General features: G+C 34.7%; 1 protein-coding gene across 1 annotated transcript; it reads right to left on the bottom strand.

The window, feature by feature from the left end:
* Positions 1–1,757: 1,757 nt before the first annotated feature.
* LOC132170762 (beta-amyrin synthase 2-like) lies at positions 1,758–19,679 on the bottom strand. The gene is made up of 18 exons (XM_059581860.1): positions 19,325–19,679; positions 18,452–18,637; positions 17,243–17,332; positions 16,957–17,154; positions 15,958–16,042; positions 12,096–12,262; positions 6,190–6,378; positions 5,922–6,032; positions 5,689–5,808; positions 5,470–5,592; positions 5,167–5,265; positions 4,797–4,853; positions 4,430–4,476; positions 4,123–4,266; positions 3,871–4,048; positions 3,126–3,206; positions 2,927–3,010; positions 1,758–2,091 (listed from the first exon to the last, which is right to left on the bottom strand). The coding sequence occupies exons 1-18, from the start codon at positions 19,529–19,531 to the stop codon at positions 1,969–1,971; spliced, it is 2,289 nt and encodes a 762-aa protein (XP_059437843.1). The 5' UTR covers positions 19,532–19,679; the 3' UTR covers positions 1,758–1,968.
* Positions 19,680–22,654: the final 2,975 nt, after the last annotated feature.

The raw sequence follows: 22,654 nt of genomic DNA, 5'->3' as shown, positions 1-22,654 counted from the left end.
ACATCTGTTTCTCTTGTTCCAGGTTGATGCATCAACCTCTCATCGGAGAATACAAAAGTCTTAATTTGTACCAAGACCACAATAAAATCACATTTTCATAGACTTTTATAGTTAGCAAATTCATTATTTTTCAAGCCATATCTCATCCATTGTATTTATGGTTGAATAATTGATCCATTAACTATTGGTCTTATTAATGGACTTTGATACAACTACACGCATCAACACACTTTACAAGTTGCATTTATTTTTCTTATTTTGTAATCCACAAAATATAGTTTAAAGGGATTTGGTGGGTAGAGAAACATGATCACGATATTCCCCAAGAGCCCACAACGGCGAAGTATTCCCAAAAAAGTGCATATATAATCCAACATGCAATTCTTCTTAACAGCTCCCACAAGTTCCTGTCACAAATAATTAAACAGTCAATTGATTATATGCTACAAACTGGATCGATCATGACTTTAAAGCAGCATTTGTTTCTGTATAAAATATTTTTCACATTTTTAATGCATATAAAAATTAATACTAGTCAATAGAAACTATTTAAAAAGACAATGGAAAATAAAAGGTTTAGGGCAAAAATAGACCCCCCCCTCTTTTTTTTTTATACAAATATTCACTGAGCTGTCTATGTCATATGTGAATGTGTGTACGTGGGTGTGTGTTAAGGTCCATTTAATTCCCTCAAGCTACCACCTTAATGATAATCTATTCCCTAAATTATCAATTGCGACAATTTACCCTTCCAAACTACCAAAATAATGATAATGTACTCCAAATTTTAATAAAATGATGAAATTACTCTTACTAAAATAAAAACAAAAATACAATTTTTTTTTTCAAATTTTTAAGGGTATTTTTGTCTTATTGAAAATTTTATAGGGGTAATTTCATCATTTTGCTAGCATTGAGAGTACATTGTCATTGTTTTGGTAATTTGGAGGATAAATTGTCGTAATCAATAGTTGGAGGGTATATATATATATATTTTAAATTATTGTTTTTTTCATAAAATTAAAGTTAATCTAGTTGATAAATTGATGTTTTATTTTTTCTTTGTTATATCTTATAGTAAAATAAACTTATTAATTATATGGGTTATGTGAAAATATTAATGACTTTTTGTACGTACGAAAGAAAAAAAAAAAAGAAAATATTTTTAGGATCACTTTTAAGCATTAACCAAATACCAGAAAATTGGTAGCTTTTGCAGAAAGTGTTGACAATATATATATACTTTATATCGAAACAAATGCAGCCTAAGTCATATCGAAACCAATGCAGCCTAAGTATATTGCGTCTTGCATTACTAAAAGAGTTTTTTTATCTCCTCCTATATATATAATTTTGGTCTTCCAATATGTATTTTTAAAATTAATATAAGTCATTAATTTGCTAACAAGAAAAAAATCATTTTCTATTACTAATAAAGGACATAAATATCCCCCACTTTTCTCTTTTGTCTTTTTATAACCAAAAACAAAAGTTTGAAGGAGGCTAAAAACCTAAACAAATTTATCTGTTTGTGACAAATGTATGTATGGTAGAATAGTACCATGTTAAAGTGGTGATTAAGTGATTAAATTTATCTCTTCTTATTAGCTTACGTTTTTAGGACAATTGGTAATTTAACATAGTATCAGAGCCAAAGGTCCTACGATCAAACTTTGACTCCGTCAAATCACATCCATTTAAATTAAATATTTCACGTGTTGGACCTCACATATTAAAAAGGAATTTAAACTCATATGTGAGGAAAAATATTAAATGTTGATCAAGTGATTAAACAGTATTACTGTTGTATTGTAAATCAATTACAAATGTACAGTAGAATAGCACCACAACTAGTCTTTTGCTTGAAATATGGCTTATTGTTTACAAATTCATTATTTTTCATGCCTTATTTCACCCATTTTATTCTCCTAATTAATTAATTATTATGTAATCCACAACATATGTAGTTTAAAGGGATTCGGTGGGCAGTGAAACAAGATTACGATATTCCGCAAGAGCCCACAGCGGGAAAGTATCCCTAAAAAGTGCATAATGCACCATGCAATTCTTCATAAAAGCCCCTACAAGTTCCTGCCACAAAATAACCAATAAATTGTTTATACAATATTTTTCACATTTTTTAATGTTTCATGCATATCAAAAATAATATTCAATACAAATTATTTACAAAATCAATCAAAAGTAAAAGGTTTAGGGCAAAAAATAGCTTAGCTCTCCCCCCTCTACCTTTTTAACCAAAGTTTGCATTTTTGTAAATTTATTTTTTATTATTTTCTTTTATATATATATATATATATATATTGAGTTGATAAATTGATCTAGTTTTTCTATGTTATATCTTACAGTGAATTAAAATTATTAATTATATTGATATTATGTAAAAATATTATTGATTTTAGAATAACCCTTTAAATTGTTAGGTGGTATAGGGCCTCTCTCAACTTTAAAAGCTAGCTTAAGAGGTAAGGCTTTCTCTCACACTTATAAACCGACCACCAACACCTTCCACAACCGATGTGGGATGATCCCAACAATCTCTCCCTTACACATCGGGCCCTAGGTCAAAGCAGCGACAACCTATTTCTTCCGTAGACTGTTGGGCCTAGACTTGTTGGTAAATCTGAACTATGATACCAATTTTAGGTGGTCTTGAGCCTCTCTCAACCCCAAAAGCTAGCTAAAGATGTGAGGTTTTTTCTCAACACTATAAACCAATCTCACCGCCCCTTCCACAACCGACATGGGATAACCCCAATATAAACAACAGAAAATAATTTTAGGTTCAATTTTCTAAGCATTAATCAAATACTCCCCGCCCGCCCCCCCCCCCCAAAAAAAAGGTAGCTTTTGCAGAAAATATTTTCGGTTGAAAATTTGTTATCATAAAAAAACTGCACATTGGTACCTGTTGGGGGAAATCACCATTCTCCATTTGAGAATTGATCAACAGCTTTGCCGCACGATGAAGAGGAGTAGGGTCTCTCTCTGCCTATATATTATGACATAAAATTTAAAAATTTAAATTTTTGAAAAACATAAATGGAAAATTAAAATGATATATATAGGAATGAGTTAACTACAAAGTGCTTAAATCATGAAGTCACCTGCTGAGCATGAATTAGCCCCATCAAAGCCATCGCAGTTTGCACCAAATTTGATCGATTTCCTTCGAGAGGCATATAATCCTGTGAATAATATATATATATATATATATATTGTTTTTGGAGTGATCAGTCAAAGATTCAAAGACAAGTCAAACACTACAACATTGAAAATTTTCCTACAAGAAAAAAGAAAGAGCTAGGCTTCTTTTGACTAGCATTCAAGAACTCTTTTGGGCTTTTAGCATTTAGAGATTATTAATTAAGATATAAACTTTAGAGTTAAATGTATTTAATCCTCTAGAACTATCAACTATTTTCAAAAAAGTCCTATAAACTAACAAGTGTGACACTTAGATACACCAAACTACAATTTTGTTGCAATTAATAAGCCACTTTTTTGTCATTCTACCAAAAAAAACCCAAATTTTCTTTTAAAAAATTATTATTTTTTGATTAAATACTAAAATACATAAAGTAAGGTTCGATTAGTATATAAACAATTTGCATGAAATTTTGAATTTTTATTTTAGTTTTTTGAATTAAAATTTTATTATTTCTAAGAAAATATGGGTATTTTTGGAAGAATGAAAGAACAGTAGTTTAATTACAACAAAATAGTAGTTTGATGTATCTAAGTGTTACAACTATTAATTTACGAGACAAAATAAAAAATGACCGTTAGTTAAGGGGGCCAAATTAAGTATATTTATCGATCCCTAAACTTCATGTAAGCAAATGAAATTACCTTGTTTGGGCAAGAAAGATAACTCTCTCCCCAACCACCATCTTCGTTTTGTGTTTTGAGTAGAAATAGTACGCCTTTGCGCATGGCAAGACAATTTTGGTGAGTCTTGCCAGCAGCTTCTAACCCTACGAGCGCAAACCAAGTTGCATATATGAAGCAAATTCCCCAACTTCCGTACCTGCAAATTAGTGTTTGTCATGCAGCTTCCTTGTGAAAAATGGGCAAATCTAATAACTCAACAAAGAAACATACCATGAACCATTAGGCATTTGTATATCTTCAAGGTAGTGTACAGCATTTGAGATGAAAATTTTGCACTCTTTTTTCCTATGCTCTGGATATAATTTCTTGAACAAAACTAATGCCTGCATTGCTGATGAAGTGCACTCAACATACCTGAATTACCCGCTTAGTTTTCAGTCCTTAAGTGTTAAAATATTGATTAAGTGATTAAATTTACCTCTTCCTATCATATTAAACTTTTGGGATAACTAGTAATTCAATATTAAGAAACTTATACCATAAAGCATTGTTAGAAAGAAAAGGTGCAAAGTCTTACTCATGCTCAATGACAGTGTCCTCGAGAAATTCTACAGGATTGAGAAGCTGAGAGAAAAAGAGGTAACATAGAAAGAGAACACTCTGTGATGAAAGTATCTATCAAGCTCAAATATGTAGGAAATATGGATACTTTTGAAAGTTATTGATGAGTAGAGAAAAAAAGAAGAGAAGCTTTTAGAGCCCGTGGAATGATTATGTGTTTACTTCCAAAGAAGTGTTATATATCCATCTCTTGCTCTTCTTTTTTGCAAATTTACTGTTGAATTTGTAGGACTCACATGTGGTTCTACATATTCAATGGTGAATTTGTCCATCTTCATACGAATTAAGATTGACAAAAGATGAAAACCAAATATTTCTCTTACCTCCAACCATGATGCTGCACCTGCCGGCTCCCAGCCTGCCACTCCTCCGTTTTTACTCTGCAATAATTCATAAAATGGAGAATCTTCTTACAATAATATACTTTAAGAAAAAAGGAAACACAAGTCCATCACTCCCCCAAAAGGAATCAACGATGATCATGTCGAATAGTAGAAAAGAATCTCTAGAATGTTTTCTCAATTTTATTATTCTATTCCCAGTTAAAAACTTTCAGATGATTAGATTCATCTTAGGAAGCAACAAAATGTTTCGTAGCCCCTTATATAATTATATATATTGATGCATATCCACTTTGTGCAAACATAAAATACTTCAAATACTTAATTAGTCACATTGCAGCCTAATTCTCACCTGCAGAGAAAGTATGACATTGACTGAATCATATACGCACTCGGGATCCATTGTCTCACCGACCATTTCTGATGGAAGCATAGATAGCAACAAACAACACTGAAACACAAGAGGGTTCAATAAGCAACCACTAAAAAAAAAAAAAAAAAATCCCAATATTAGTGACGTGTGAACAGTGGTGTTTTTGAAAACGTCTCAAAATGTTGACGTTTTCTGAGTAAAACGTCACAAAATATAATTGGTGACATTTCTTTGTTCACTGTTCACACGTCATTAATTAATGAAAACTAATTAATTAGTCACCTTTAAAGCTTCTGCAGTGCAATCAGAAACTTGCCAACCTTGATCTTGCTCAGAGAAAGCCCACCCTCCTTTAGAAATGTGACGAAACATGCTTATGAAGTCGCCAGAAGGATTATCCTTGACCTTCCCAAATTTTAAGGTGGATTAACAATTAACGCCTATATTTATATGCATATAGATACATATGTATGTATTTTAAAAATAATCATGTGAAAAAACCTGGGATTTCTTTAAAAAGTCGTGTCCTTTCATTAGTGTTAGTCCGATTTCATCACTGAGATTAGTAGCGAGCAAAGCTTGGATGGCAAAGCAAGCATCCCAAACCTGGCCAGCAGAAGTCTGCATAATTTCAAACAAAAATTTAAAATGTTATCAAGAGTTAATTGAAAGAATGATTTTTTAACGAATGAAAGAAGAAATAGAACTACAATTTGTCAATAATATTTACTAACCATCTTCAATCCATCTTCTGCAATCCATAAGAAATCATCGATCCTAGCAAGATGCTTCTTAAAGGAATCCCCATGTGGATCTTCCACCCAACAAGCGAGCATCAATAATGGCTGTTCAATTGAAGTTGCATAAGAGTCTCAAATTTAAGGAGTATATTTGATCCAATTATATATATATATATATATATATATATATATATATATAAAATTGGATCAAATATTCTTCATAACTCTTATCTTCCTTTTATATATATAAAAATATTGTTACCTTTACCCCCCCTGCAATGGTAAGATACCGACTATTCTCATCTTCATAATGAATGTATTTCATCGCTACTTGAAGAGCCTTATTTCTCAACTTGTTAAAAGGCCAACAAGTAAGAACGGGCTCAATGATTATGTAAAGACTATCCCAAAGTAAATCTTGCATCCATGTTTTAGAATAATAGAGATCCTCCTGCGTACAACAACAATTTCACATAATCATTTTCTTGTATATAGGTAATTAAATTTTTAAAGATCATGAATATGTTGTGTTAAAATAACTTAAAGAAAACTAGAAAATATAGGGATAAACTGAATATTGTATTTCTGTGTGTTTAGAACTGTATACAATGAGGCCTATTTATAGTTGAATAAGGCCAGACAGAATAGGAAATATAATCACGAAATTAATGTACAATATTACAGAATAATATCAATGTATATACAGGGAAAATATATTAAATCAGCAATTATGGTGATTATCAGAATATAATCAGAATATATTCTGATTATATTCTAACATCCCCCCTCAAACTCAAGGTGGTAATGTAGATGCCAACTTGAGTTTGGAAACAAGATCATGGAACCGTCCAGGTGGATGTGCTTTGGTGAACACATCGGCCAACTGATCAGCAGAAGCAATGGGACAGAGACGAAGAGTTCCCTGTAAAAGATGATGGCGCACAAAATGACAGTCGATCTCAATGTGTTTAGTACGTTCATGAAATACATCATTATGCGCAATTTGAATCGCACTTCGATTGTCACAAAAGATAGGAGAACTGGAGGTCTGAAAAACACCCATATCATGTAGGAGCTAGCGAAGCCAGAGGAGCTCAGAAGTGGTGTCAGCAAGAGCACGATACTCAGCTTCGGTGCTAGAGCGGGCAACAACAGATTGTTTCTTGCTACGCTAAGAGATGAGAGAATCACCAAGTAAGAAACAATAACCCGTGGTGGAACGACGATCAGTGGGATCACCTGCCCAATCAGCATCTGAATATACATGTAAGTCTAATGATGAGTGAGAAGAGAAATGCAAACCATGAAACAAGGTGCCCTTCACGTAGCGAAGGATGCGAAGAACAGCCGCATAATGAACTGAGCGTGGCGCTGTCATAAACTGACTAACAAGGTGGACTGCATAGGCAAGATCCGGTCGTGTCACAGTAAGATAGATGAGACTGCCAACTAACTGTCGATAGAGAGTGGCATCAGAAAGTAGCTCACCATCAGTGGCACGAAGTTTGACATTTGTCTCTAGAGGGCTATCAACAATTTTGCAATCAGTAAGGCCAGCTCGTGAGAGGAGATCTGAAGCATACTTGGCTTGAGAGAGATAGTAACCATTTGGATCAGAAGACACTTCCAATCCAAGAAAGTAGCTGAGAAAACCCAAATCCTTCATCTCAAATTGTTGGCTTAAAAACTGTTGAAGGTTACGAATACCAACAGTATCATCTCCAGTAATAATCATATCATCAACATATAGTAAGAGGAGAATGAGACCAGCATCAGATCGCCGGATAAAAAGAGCAGAGTCATAGGGGCTAGAAACAAACCCAATCTGCGCAATAGTGGAACTGAATTTGGCAAACCAAGCCCGTGGAGCCTGTTTCAGACCGTACAATGCCCGGGGAAGTCGGTAAACCTTGTGTGGCGGATGATCGTACCCAGGAGGAGGCTGCATATAAACTTCTTCACTAAGATCACCATTAAGAAATGCGTTTTTCACATCCATTTGAAAAAGATCCCAACGACGCACAGAAGCCACAGCAAGGAGTGATCGAACAGAAGTAAGACGAGCCACTGGTGCAAAAGTCTCCTCATATATAGTCAATACCATACTCCTGATTGAACCCTTTTGCCACAAGACGTGCCTTGTATCGCTCAATAGACCCATTAGATTTTGTCTTAATCTTGTATACCCACTTGCACCCTACCGCAGTTTTGCCTGGAGGTAAATCAACTAAGTCCCAAGTATGGGTTTTGGAAAGGGCATTAAGTTCTTCTGACATAGCATTATGCCAAAGAGGGTTAGCATGAGCCTCACGGAATGAGTGAGGTTCATGGAGAGTAGCAAGAGCAGAATAACAGTGATAATCATGAAGATGGGAAGGAAGAGATGTTACCCGAGTAGAACGACGAGGGATAGAGGGGGCGGTCTCAAGAGTAGATGGATCAACAGGCAGGGCAGAGTCATTGGGGTCGACCATCGGAATGTCGTCTGGAGAGCTTGTCATCCCTGCATCAAGATCAGTAGTGTCGGGGAGCAAATCCACCGAGACATTAGTGAAGATAGGAGAAGAACTAGAGGGACGAGTAGGAAAAGACTCCATATCACTAAATAGCCTATGTTCCCAAAAAGTGACTTGCCGCGAGATGCGGAGCCGTTTGGAAATAGGATCATAACAACGATATCTTTTGTGTTCAATGCCATACCCAAGAAAACAACATAGACGAGAACGAGGTTCTAATTTTGTTCGTTCATGGGGTGGAAGGAGCACGAAACAGACACAACCAAAGATGCGGAGAGATTGGTAATCAGGAGGAGATCCATACAAAGTTCATAGGGGGACTTATTTAAGGTAGTGGGAGATGGGACCCTATTAATGGTATAAACAGCGGTAAGAGCGGCTTCTCCCCAAAAGTGTTCAGGGATAGAAGCAGATAGGAGCAAAGCCCTAACAGTGTCTAAGATGTGCCTGTGTTTACGTTCAGCTTGACCATTTTGTTGAGAAGTATTTGGGCATGAGCGATGGGGAAGAGTACCATTTTGTTTGAGGGTAGTAAGGAAGGTAGATTCACGATATTCCATTGCATTATCAGAACGAAAATTTTTTATGTTTAGAGAAAATTGGGTTTGAATCATCCGTTGAAATTCAGAGTAAATTTTCGGAAGTTCAGACCGATTTTGTAAAAGATAAAGCCATGTGTATCGAGAAAAATCATCCACAAAAATGACAAAATAGCGGGATCCACCCATGGTGGGAATAGGCGCAGGGCCCCATACATCAGAATGCACCAAATCAAAAGGAGCAAAAGAAACAGATGCACTATTATTAAAAGGTAAAGCACTTTGTTTTCCAAGTTGACACGCAACACAATCAAATGACTCAGACTCAACAGACCCTAATTGACCACTTGTAGCTAAAGAACGAATACGAGAAATAGATGTATGTCCTAAACGAGAGTGCCATAAACTGAGGGTGGTAGAGGAAGACCGAGATGAAGTGGCAGCTGACATAGCAGGAGGAAGATGGAGTGATGAAAGCTCAAACAGACGTCCAATCTTACGGGCGGTCCCAATTAGCTGTCCCGTCTGTGGATCCTGCACATCACAACCTCGATTAGAAAAGTGCAATTCTAAGCCAAGTTCACAAAGTTGGCCAACAGATAAAAGATTTAACGAGAGATTAGACACCAAGTATGTATCAGACACAGATACTTGATTAGTAGAAACAGACCCGACATGACTAACAGCAAGATGGGAACCATTAGCAGTGTAAATGGTGGTAGGCCTAGGTAACACAGATTTTGCAGAAAATATGGAAGAATTCGGTGTCATGTGATTACAACAAGCAGAATCAATATACCAAGAGGAATTACCTAGTGTGGTGGACATGGCGGTATTAAGATTGGACTTAGATAAAACCTGATGAATGAGAGCTTCGATTTCTGCAGGAGAAAGAGTACTGGGTTGGGGTGCAATATCGGTGTAAGGCATATCTGATGTATCAGTATGAGTGACCGCAGCAGCCTTATGACTAGGAGCTCGATGATTCCCACGAGAAAGTCTTTTCCTGCATTCACTATATCTGTGGCCAAACTTCTGACAATAGTGGCACTGGATGTTCCGATTGGATGAGGAAGACCCGGCAGGAATAGAATTAGGAGCACGCGCATTGCGGGATGCAGTGGCCATGACCATCTCAGAGGTGTGTAACTTCATAGTAGAGAATCGAGTCTCTTCTGAAACAAGTTCACTAAGAGCACTCTCCAAAGATGGCAGTGGTGAGCGGTGAAGAAGAGAAGCTCGAGTATGCTCAAACTCATCTCGAATTGCCGCAAGAAACTCGGCTAGGCGCATGCTATCGCGAAAAGCGATGTACTCAGAGGCATCAACCTTATCCCTCCACTTTGGCTCACATAGTGCTAATTGATTCCAAAGACAAGTCATTTGTGAATAAAAATCAGTAATACTCTGACCTGGTTCCTAGCGCATATGATGGAGCTTGGTCACAATTTGAAACCGCTGAGCAAGATCAGTAGTGCTGTAGCGCTGAGCTAACATGTCCCAAACATCTTTGGCATTGTCAAGATTGCCAAATGTCATGCTGATGGAGACAACACAAGTGTTGGAGAACCAAGAAATAATCCTGTAATGGATACTTTTCCATGTGCGGAGGCGGGTAGAGAAAGCCGCAGCAGGTTCCTCTTTTCCAGCAAGAGGCTTAGATTCTTCACCAGAAACATACTCCCAGAGACAATGTCCTTTGAGCCACCTACTCATATTTTGAGACCAAGCCAGGTAATTGGAGCCATCGAGAATGGTAGGAATAGGTTGGGTAATATCTTTGGTGTTTGGGAGAGTGGTAGGAGGTACAGCCATTTTTTTTTTTCCGGGATATAATCCGGTGTGGTTGGGTGTAGGATAGGTTCTGTGAGCCTGGTGAGAGAGTTGAATCTGGTGTGGCTGAGTGTATGATAGGGGATATGAGCTTGTTTTAAAGGGTTAGGATTTGGTGTGGCTGAGTATATAATAAGGAATATAGGCTTCGTTAAAAGGCTGAGATCTGGTGTGGCTGAGTGTATAATAGGTGTGTAAGCTCAAAAAATCAGAGAAAAATTTGGTGTGACCGGTTGTAGAGTAAATAGGTGAGCTCAAAAAATGACTTACAAAGGAGGCGGCGCGTGACGGCACGTGGCGGCACGTGGCAGCTCTGGGTGGCTCGTGCTTCAGTTGGTTCGACAGATCGGTAGCCTCCGATCACGATTCTGGCGGAATTTTCTGAGAACGGCTGACTGGGGCGGCGCGTGAGGCGCGTGAATAGTGACACAGAAACTTCAGGCGGTGCGTGAGAGCGCGTTGAACTTCAGAACGTTGATCTGATAACTCCACAGGATATATCAGACCTTTTTGAGCCTGTTGGTCTAATAATTATACCAAAACAAGATCGAAAAAGCTTTTGAACGGACTGACTTCCTACTTCTCTAGACAAGGCCAAAACTTGGCTCTGATACCATGTTAAAATAACTTAAAGAAAACTAGAGAATATAGGGATAAACTGAATATTGTATTTCTGTGTGTTTAGAACTGTATACAATGAGGCCTATTTATAGTTGAATAAGGCCAGACAGAATAAGAAATATAATCACGAAATTAATGTACAATATTATAGAATAATATCAATGTATATACAGGGAAAATATATCAAATCAGCAATTATGGTGATTATCAGAATATAATCAGAATATATTCTGATTATATTCTAACATGTTGTATAATTAATGGTATGCAAGGCACCACAAGTAGCAGTGGTTAAGTGGTCTCAAGGTAATCCGCATGAGATTGGGCAAGTACTAGGGTGTTGATTCGACTCTCCACTCTCCACAAGAAAGAATCACTTACCAGTCTCACCAAAACCTCATTAATATTATCCGTCTTGTGTTCCACTAATGTCCTGGTAGCGTTGGGTCAGAGCCGTCAGGTTATGGCTCAATTACTTTTGAGGGATTACCTATGATTTTCACTGTCTAGGCCTATCATGACCTGTTCTTAGTGGACAGATATTACCATGGTCACCCTTACGTTGGGTAGCCATAGTTGGTTGTCCCCTCCTACCCTTTTAATTAGAAAAATGGTATGCAATGCTTTCTTAATGAGAAAGAAAAATCAGATGAACTCACCTTCGCACATAAGTGTCTTGCTTTCCTCCAATTAATACTATCATATGGTTGAATGTAGAGCTCTTCTCTCAATTGTAAAATGAGAGGTGTTGTGGGGCCAACAAACCTCTTTCCGTACAAATATGACATAGGTAAATAATGCATCCGTATATGGCACCACAATTTTGCTGCATATATATATAAGAAAGGGAATTAATGCTAATTAACAATCAGAAAGGCTATTTTAGTATGAGCAAATTTCCAATACCAAAAGGGGGAAAGTAAAAGGTTGCTAGTTCTTGGTACATTTTGATATTAGTAATATTTGATTAAATTTGGGTAATAATAATGAAAATAATTGGGTTAATTGAATGAAAATTGATGAGAGTTTGATGAGTTAATTAATGAGGAGTTATCTAATTCCCACATGGCCACATTGATAAGAATAGAGATTTTGTTTTCATTTAAGTGTGTCATGTAGAAACGATTCAACCCAGGTGTATTAGTAAGGTAACAATATGGAAGGTTGACGACTAATTGTGTCTGAGTTAATATATAGCTTAAATTTACTTGCCATTTTTTAATTTAGATTTTGACAGGCCACTGACCCACTAAATGGACTAGCTATTTAATTCCACAAATTTGACCCAACAATTAGTACCTGTAACTCCTAGACATTTGATTAATGGAGAAGGATGCGAGGGAGAGAATTATCAAGGAAATCAACAAAGAGTAAGTTTTTTATTTTTATTTTTATTTTTTATTTTTTGAGATGTCCACACAAAGGGTAGGGGGAATGATTCGAACTAGTGGCTTTCACTTTATGAGGCATGGTCCTAGTTGATTGAACTATTTCTTAGGGACTAACAAAGAGTAATTTAATATACATATTAGGACACAATTTTTAGTCCAAAAATCTAAGCTAATGAGCTTAGATGTACTTAGGTGTATTAACCATTAACTATCTTTATATTTTCTCAATGTGGGAAATAATCATTACAAATACACTTCTAACAAATCTCCCCATCACTTGTGACTCTTTTCTGCATTGACCCAACTTCCCCTCGTGTGCGAGTCCTTTACACTAGAGTATCACGCATACTCCAATAGCTGCCACACACTCTTTTACAGGAGCCAATTCGAACGTGTCAAACCAAAATACTCGTACAAATAATGAAGGGAAAAATGAAAAATTAGTTCTTATGGTTTACCTGATTTACAATTAAGTCATTGTGGTATCAAAATGAACTCAAAGGTCTCCGAAGTATGCCAAAAAAATAATTTAGTCCCTACAGTCAAATTCTGTCAACTAATTTAACAGATTCTGTTAGTGTAACACTGATTTAAATATGACAAGTATCACAATTTTATTGGTTCTAGCATTTCATGTTATCATAGTCCGTTAAGTCAGTGAACGGAATTTGACTGTATAGGGATTAAATTATTTTTTTGGCATACCTTAGGGAACCTTTGAGTTCATTTTGATACTAAAAGGAGTTAATTGCAAATCAAGTAAACTACAAGGACTGATTTTGTATTTTTCCCAATAATGAAAACTAACCATGGCTCTGATACCATATTTAACTAGGAATCTACATAGAATATATATATATATTTGGACAAAACTCTAGACCAAAAATCTAAGTTTTTGGGCTTGGGCCCAGTTAGGTATATTAACTACTCACTTTGTTTATACTTTAGAAATGTGAGACACCATACTTACAACAAATCTCCTCCTCACTTGTAAGTCTCTTTCACATTGACCTAACTTCACCTTGCATGTGAGTCATTTACAAATCTAAGAGTGTCATGAGTAAACAGCGGGCCATCGTACCCTTTTACCGAAGTCAACCAATTAACACTCATTTTAGCAGCGAAAGATAACTATGGCTCTGATATCAATTGTTAGGAAGAGAATTATCAAGGGAGTCAACAAATAGTAAATTAATATGCATAATAGGACACCATTTCTAACCCAAAGCCTAAGATAATATTTTTTGGTATATTTAGGTATATTAACCACTCACTATCTTTATATTTTCTCAACGTGAGATACAAACCTCACAAGTGCACCCACAACAAATGATCATCTCAATTTCATTTGAAATAAATAGTATTTCATGGTCAAGATTTAAAGTTAATTCATCTAATGTTTTACATGAGGTAACATTATTTCATTTTTTTTTAAAACGTGCATCTATACAATATTGACATAATTAGATCCATCAACTTTAAATCTTGACCATGAAATGAATTCTTTTAATTTCATTTGTAACGAAGAGGTTCACTCAACAATGAATATTGTTAACTCCTTACTTTCGTAATAGTGGACCACAATTAATATAAATTGGAGTACTCGAATTTTCTATTCCATTATCTTTGTAAATTTTTTATTTAACTATGAGTAATATTAGATATCACATTTTTATTTCACAATGCTGACATGATAGTTTTAACCAATCTTTAAATTTTATTTATTTATTTTAATAATGATCCAATAGTTAGTTGAAACTGCCACATCAGCATCATAGAATAGTTTTGAAATAAAAATGTATTTTCTAGCACTACTCTTCAATTATTATTGTTGGATCGAGCCTTTGACCATTTCATCTGAAAACCAATAGGTGTCCATTGAGGGAAGCCAAATCCTTTTATGGCATTCGAAATCGCACCCCGCAAGGTACGTATCTAAGAGCCGTCCAAGTGAGCAGAGCAGCGTCATTGTTGAACCTCAACAATCCTTCTCTCAACATGGTGCTCTTGCGACTCAAATCTATGACCCTGGCTTTGATACCATTTGTTGGATCGGGCCTTTGACCATCTCATCTGAAAACCAATTGATGTCTAGTGAGGGAAACCAAATCGTTTTATGGCATTCAAAATTGCACCCCGCAAGGTATTTAAGAGCCGTCCAAGTGAGTAGAGCAGCGACATTGTTGAACCTCAACAATTATCAATTTAACCAACACTAGTAACCAGAGTAGTGCCAAATACTACACCTTTATCCCATCTCACTAGGCTGATATGGCAGTAGCTATCAACTTTTAATTTTTAATTTTTAATTTTTTTTTTAAAAAAAAACTAGAGTCAATCCAATAGCTGATAGGCACTAACACATCGGCCTAGTGAAATGGTGTGTTTCGTGCAGTAGTGGGATAGAGGTGAAATGATGGTGTATTATCTAACATTACACCATTAATTTCCTGAGTTTACTATCTTAGCTAGTGATGATTTCTAGGTTTCTGGTTGTTTTGTGTCCCTGCCTTGCTGCAGCTTTGGTTTTTGGATTTGTGCTGATTTGGTATGTTAGTTTTTTGTTGTTCTTTTGTCTGGGATTTGTATAGTACTAGAGATATTCTCTGAGTACAGGAGGATTGGTTTAATTTATATTGTTTTTCTGCTGGTGTTTTTGTAGGATATATATATCCTATCCGAATCCAATTTTAAAAATTGGATTGATTATTGAGTACTGAATTAGTAATTTTATTTGACAAAATAAAGAATATTTCTTAATGAAATTAAGATTTTTGTGTACGTATATCAAATTCAAATGAGTGGAATTATTATTAATACTCATAAAGAAATATTTCAAAAAGTCCTATAAAGAGGTAGCTCAATCGGCTGTGAGAGATTTTTTTTATGGCAAAAAATTCAATTCATCTAAATTATTTCGCATAAAGAAAAATAAGAAAACAGGGAATCCGTTGACTTCCAAGTATCGAGTTTCAGAATAAAATAAGCAGCTTGGTTTATTCTCTCTTGTTGGAATGTTTAATTGAAACTTTTGATTTATCCTAATTAACCAACATCTTCAGCCTGTTACGTCTATTGAAATAGATCCTATGAACTAAGAAATTGAGAAAGAAAAGGGAATGGTGCATACCAGGATCAATCGGAAGAAAAGGATGAAACATCCAAAACTCTGGAGGAATCGGATTGCATCCAGACCATTCATACACACCAAGTATCTGCACAAAAATGAATTGTCATTCCAAGCCAATACTACTAATTAACTGCTTGATTCAAATATATATAAAAATAATAAGAACAGAGTTTTCCTCCAAATTGGGTTGGAGGAATTTTCTTCAACCTAATCTATAAGAGCGACATGTGTCCCTTAAACATGTGAAAAACACATACTTTTTTAATAGCAGGGACAAAATTGAAATAAATCTTATTAAAAACTCATGTGCATATCACATATTATTAAAAAAATGGACACATGTCGCTTTTATAGAGTAGGTTGAAGGAAATTCCAACAACCCAGTTTGAAAGAAAACTCTATCCAAATAATAATATCCACTTATGACTAGGAGGACGCTAGGAAAACATTAGGAGAACACATATTATTTTCATATATATATATATATATATATATATAAGCTGAAACTTTTAAGAGAATAGGTTAATGTCACTTTAATGTTCTCTTCCTAAAATGCGTATATAATTTATAAGAAAAAATGTTTGGTTTTCATCTTTTATCCATTTTGTCCTTTTTTAGTATCCTAATTTTTTGGTCTCCTAGTGTTTTCCTCATGTCTTTCTAATCCTAGATAGATATTATTTTCTAAAAAAATAATAATAAATAATAATAATAATAATAAAGTGTCACTTATTTCTCTCACTTGGTTTTTAAAAATTTATATCTTCCCAGGACTAGGAGGACACGAGGAGAACAATAAGAGAACACCTAGCATTTCCTAAAAGAGAATAGCATGTTTTCTATTTACCAATACACAAATTTGTTACATAATCTTTTATTTTTTGCTAAGCATTTATTAAGAATGTTTTTTATTAAAATTTTATAAACAATATTAAAGTTAACTTCTTTAATATTATTTAGATATAATAGCAACGTATCTTAAAGGAAATTGTATAGTACCGAAAGCCAAATCGTTCCCCAAGATAGTATATGTGTTACACCACCATGGTCGAGAATCCACTTTCGTGCTCTCGCACAAGCGTCACCCTCACCACCATCACCTTCTTCTCCAAGTATACGCATGCTAATGTAGTGCAAAGTTGTAGCATACATACTACTATGACTCACTATATGTAATCCCCATCCACCATCTTTGTTCTGTAATTTACAAAATTAATTAATTAGAGTACCTTTTTAAATAAATAAATAAAAATTAAAATCATATAATTAAGAAAATAATATGTACCTGATGATTGTATATATATCGAAGGATTTCTTTGCGATGTTCTGTAGTGAATATAGTATTAAGATGCCCTGTAATGTATAGACAAATGATCTGCATTTTGATTTTTCCAAAAATTTAATAGCAGTTAGAAATTGCATCAACTAGATAAACGCAATGTCAATTCCAGTCAATTGCAGTGTAAAATATTTGTGACTTAAACAATTCAAAGATTTGGTTGGAATTAAATGAACCTAGTTTTCTTTTTTTTTTTTGGCCAAGGAGAAATATGTAAAGTAAAATGAAGTGACATAGCTACTACGCAAAAACATTGAGCACCTTCTTCAGAATATTAATATTATCTTGATTTTTTTTACCCTGAATGCTTATCGAAGGTGGTCGCACCACTCGCTCCACGGATGGTGCAAGCACCCCCGGCTACTAGCCTATTGCAGTGGGTGGCCGACTATCCATACTTAGGTTTACATTTGAGTTTTTAAAAAATAAAATATAATGTGGGTTTTATTTTTTGTAATTTTAGTTCAATTACAATTAGAGCATATGCATTTTTACGAAATTAAGGAATAGAAATAACTATTTCATTTCATCCTCCTCTATTCTCAGTAATAACTATTTATTTTCCTAATAGAATACTCATTACGCATATCAAACAAGACTTTAATTTCCAATGAGTCAAAGTAGAGTGTGCAGCTCATTAAATATGCTATAGTGCAATAAAAAAATCATTTTTGGCCCATAAAAGTCTTAGGTGGCAAGAGGCCATAGGTCTATCAGCGGGTAGGGCCACAGCAACTATAAATGAAGCCTATGACCTCTTATCACATAAGACTTTTATGGACAAAAAATGGTCTTTTTATTGCACTATATCATTTCTCTTAAAATTGTCATAGCCGAGGGGCTTTGTGAAACTATCAACAACTTGGTCATGAGTCTTCACAAGTTTATGTTGCACCTCTTTCTTGACAATACAATTTGAACAAAACATCTATTGTAAATGAGTGAATAGAATGTTGGAAGCTAAAAACATCTATTGTAGTAACTAAATACCCATGTACGTAAACAAGTCATTATAGTAAATACCCATGTAAACAAGTCATTATAATAAATTTGAACAAAACCATGAGAGAGAGAGAGAGAGAGAGAGAGTTCTCCATTAATGTTCAATAAAGAGATGTTGATGGTGAATGACAGAGATGAAGAGAATTAACTTACAAATGGAGGAAGGGAAAATGATATGCCAGAAATTTCAGAAGGCCAATGGCCGTCGGTGGCCTGCAAAGCTGAAAAGAAGTGGGTGGCTCTCCTTAACGTGGTTGTGACAGTTTCATATGTAATTTCCTCACCATCCTCAAGCTTCACTTGGGGAATTGTCTGTTGGAAATTTTTCTCTCTTAAAAACTGCATTACATATCATAGAAATGTTACAAAAGAGGACATCTTTTGACGAACAAACTTAAAGGTTGTAGTAATTCTTGTTTTGAATATGCGTAATGTTTTTTTTTATTTATTTTTTGAATTTTCATTTTTTTAACAAAAAGGCGACCTTGTGTACATTTAATATATATATATATATATATATATATAAAATATAACACTCAAAACGACGCCGTTTTGGCCGTATATAATTATATGTATGTGAAATATAATGTGGTATATAATGTTTTGGGTTACGCTTAATTCAAAAGTATTGCCTGTCCAAAAAAACATGTTCTTTTCATTTTTTTGGGAACACTTTAGCCCAAAACATTTAAAATAACTCCAAAAAATAAGCTTAATAATGACCCAAAACAGTTAAAAAGACCGAAAGCCCATATAAAAGAAAATAAAAAAAGTTATAAAATCGCCAGTTATTGGTTTGAATAACCGTTAACCGCCTAGTTGGTTGTGGTTATTAAAAATTCATAACTTAACAGTTGCAGTTAGAGCTAATAACCACTGACCATAACCGCTTGTGAAATCCTACCGTATGCATGATAGTTATATATTTTATATACATATATAGAAAATATCTGAATTTGTCTTATGACGTTACTAGAGGATATATATGGGCTTAAAACGAATGATGAGAGAAGAAGATGGAAATGCCTGCGTTCGCCATAGGAGGTCGCTGCAGGGCTTGATGTTATGGCGGTTGTTGTAATAATTAAGACGGGCGTCTTCAACCTCGGCTCGCTCCTCAGGTGTACCGGCATCGGCGTCAAACTCCCATGTTTGTCTCCCCACGAAGTTGTTTGTGGTAAAGAGGAAAGACTCATTGCCATTACTACCCTCTGCAATCTTCAGCCTCCACATTGATCTTCTGAATATGTAGGAATAAGTTGTTTGTGGTTTTTGGTTTTGGAGAGGCAGAGAGGTCTTGGGAGAGGAGACAACCCACTGATTTTTTTTTTTTTAATCTGCCTCTATCTTGGATTTCTGGTTGAGCTATATACCTTAATAATCGAAAATAATACTTTATTCCTTGGTATTTGAAATTTCAGCTTTTGCTCTATCCATAATCCAATATAATACTTTATTCCTTGGTATTTGAAATTTCAGCAAAGAGACGTGGTCTAGACATGGGTTTGTCAGATTTTTCCTTCAATTTTTATTTTTATTTTTAATTGTTACTAGAACATATTTGTTTTCTTGGTTACTTATTTTACCCCCTTTTTTTTTTTTTTTTTTTTTTTTTTACTATATTATTTGTCTTTAGATTTTTTTTTTTTTCTATTTCTTTCTCCAACAACGTGCATAGCATGCCGAATTTTTTTTTATTTTACAATAAATAAGTGAAAATCGTTGTGACGCCTATTCATAACTTCATTGAAAATGATGTTAAGTTCTAATCATATAAACTCTTTAAAATGTTGTAAGGATCTCATTGAATGTTTTGACATATTATATATTCTTATTTTAATGATATAACTGTGTTTATTATTGCACATTCATGTTTCTTTATTTTTTATACTATTATTATGGTTTTGTATTTAACGTTAACATTAATAAAATGTAAAACACCAATAACATTACATGTCATTTATTGTTATTTTTGCAACTAAAAGCATCTTTTTAGTTTTGTTATCAAATATCAATAAATTCAAAAAAGTACTTAAGACATGTAGTTACCAAATATGTAAACAACTTTCAGTAGAAGTGCTTTAGACAAAAGCTCATAGACAAAAGCTTTACATCCAAAAGCTCTATTTCTCAAACGCAATCCCAAACAGACTCTAAGTCTCTTTTGCACCGACTTGTAGTTCTTAGACTTCTAATAGAAATAAGTCTCTTTTCCACTGACTTGTAGTTCTTATAAAAGGACATACCATAGTCCGGCCTTATGAATTGCACTAAAAGGGCAGCAAGCGCCGCACTAGAGAAACAGTGTGCGTGTTATGTGTTTTCTTCTTGATTTTTGAGAGATAAACAAGAGAGAAAGAAATGGTGCCATTGTGGAAGAGAGAAAAATAGAGAAACCAGCCGTTATCGTATCCTAGCAAAAAAATAGTTTGAATATTTTTTGGAATAATCTCTATTGAATGACAGTGAAATCTGAGTATATTAGGGTTTTAGGTCTGAGTATTTTTGGAAAGAGATGGATGCGAAGGCGGCTACCAATGTGATTCGTCTTAATTTGTCAGATGAAGTCATTCACCATGTGATTAATGAGGAAAAATAAAGTCAATTTGGCAGAAATTGGAGAGTCTATATGTAGTGAAGAATTCGACAAGTCGTACATGAAGAAGCAGTTATATAGTTTACATATGGAGGAAAATACAGATCTGTTGGAGCACCTAATTAACAAATCTATTGAATTTTGTAGTGAAAATTGGAGAAAAAGATAAAGCAATACTTCTGTTGGCATCGCTTCCCCCTTCCTATGATCAACTGGTTATGACATTGTTGTATGGGAAAGATACTCTGGCGTATGAAGAAGTGACATGAGTTCTCTTTACATGAGACGTGGAGGAAACCTGTCAATGATCAGGTTTTAAATGCCCCAAGTTCTAAAGGTAGAGCGATTGGGAGCAATTGTAACATATTTTTATTAAAAATTTTATTCTTCTATCACATGTTCACCATAGAAACATAAAATCACCAGAGCACTATATCAACCATTATTATGAAATCACAAACTCATAATGTGCTAGCATTCGATAAACTCATAAACAATAAAGTTACTAAAATAAACCTTGACCTTAAAACTTTAAAACAATACATACAATAATTCTTTCCTTACAACGTACTCAAGAACTATGAGATCTTAATTCTTAAGTTATAGTACATACCATATTACCCTTGCTGAAAATATGAGCCACAAATCAAATGGGTGAAAGCTTTACACATAAGAGGCCAACCTCTTGACTTTGTCGTAGTATTCCCTAAAGTTGCGCCTTAGTTACTGCACTCTTTGTAAATGCAATTTGTAAATTAATACTTAATGCAAAGTAAAAGTGGGTAAGTCTACGACTTAGTAAGTAAATTAAGGTTAAATAGTATGTGCCTGTAAGCGGAATAAGATCTGACCTAACAATCAATAATCAACCAAATACAGATATGTAATGAAAATCAAGAACACAGATATTTGGTTACGAAGAGGAAACCATTTAGAGAACTCTCTAAATGTAAAACCTCTCCGGGGCAGCCAAACCCAGGAAATCAATCCATTATAAGAAGAATAAGGAATACAAGAAGAATTACAAAACCTTTGCAATTTACTCTTCCTTGTACACGACAAGCGACCCACTTGACTTCTACCGCAGTAGCCCTTTCCAGAACATCTGGCACAATCCTTCTACTTGATCTCCTTTACCGGAACTCCGGTAGACTTCGGTTGTATATGATTTGTGATGAAGACACAACCTTTAACTCTAAGAGAGACTAACCCTAACACTCAATATCTTAAACGCTCTCTTAGCACATGGAATTCTTATGTGGAATTCCTTACAATTTCGTGCATAACAGCTCTCTATATATAGACTACAAGAAAACCTAGTACTAGTTGAAATGGGAAGAAAAACTAGTTCTAGTTGGAATAGGATTCATCCAAATTTTCTTCCTTATCTTGTGAGACGATTTTGGCATAGCTAACTTTCGAATTTTGAAAATCTTATTTCACAAAGATTTGTAGAATTTTGTGTTAGCTTTCCAATGCCGCTGGTTTCACCTCAATCCGATTTTTGAGCCGAAAGTTATGGTCTGAATACTGATACATGTGCAGGATACGAAATTTAATCAAATCCTATTTTAACTCTAATTAAAGAATTCCGATTTGATTAAACTTAACCATATTATATAGGTTTTCTATTATGATTGGTTAAGCTTAACCACATCTTGTAGGTCTTCTCTTGACACAAGACCTCGTGTATGCACTGCTGACTGGATTGCAGATGAATGTATTTTGTCACTGAATTTGGCAATTCAAAACCCAACAAA

This window comes from Corylus avellana, chromosome ca2 (genome assembly GCF_901000735.1).
Source record: "Corylus avellana chromosome ca2, CavTom2PMs-1.0".
NCBI classification, from domain to species: domain Eukaryota; kingdom Viridiplantae; phylum Streptophyta; class Magnoliopsida; order Fagales; family Betulaceae; genus Corylus; species Corylus avellana.
This window is presented reverse-complemented; position numbering and strand designations above follow the sequence as displayed.

What these genes read in the sequence shown, in the direction of transcription:
- LOC132170762 (XM_059581860.1), bottom strand. Translation starts at nt 19,531, where the DNA reads ATGTGGAGGCTGAAGATTGCAGAGGGTAGTAATGGCAATGAGTCTTTC. An exon ending in ACTTTTTAAAGAAATCCCAG is followed by an intron (nt 5,593 to 5,688) that starts GTTTTTTCACAT and finishes AAATTTGGGAAG; the next exon opens with GTCAAGGATAATCCTTCTGG. An exon ending in ATGGTGATTTCCCCCAACAG is followed by an intron (nt 2,092 to 2,926) that starts GTACCAATGTGC and finishes ATTTTGTGGCAG; the next exon opens with GAACTTGTAGGGGCTTTTAT.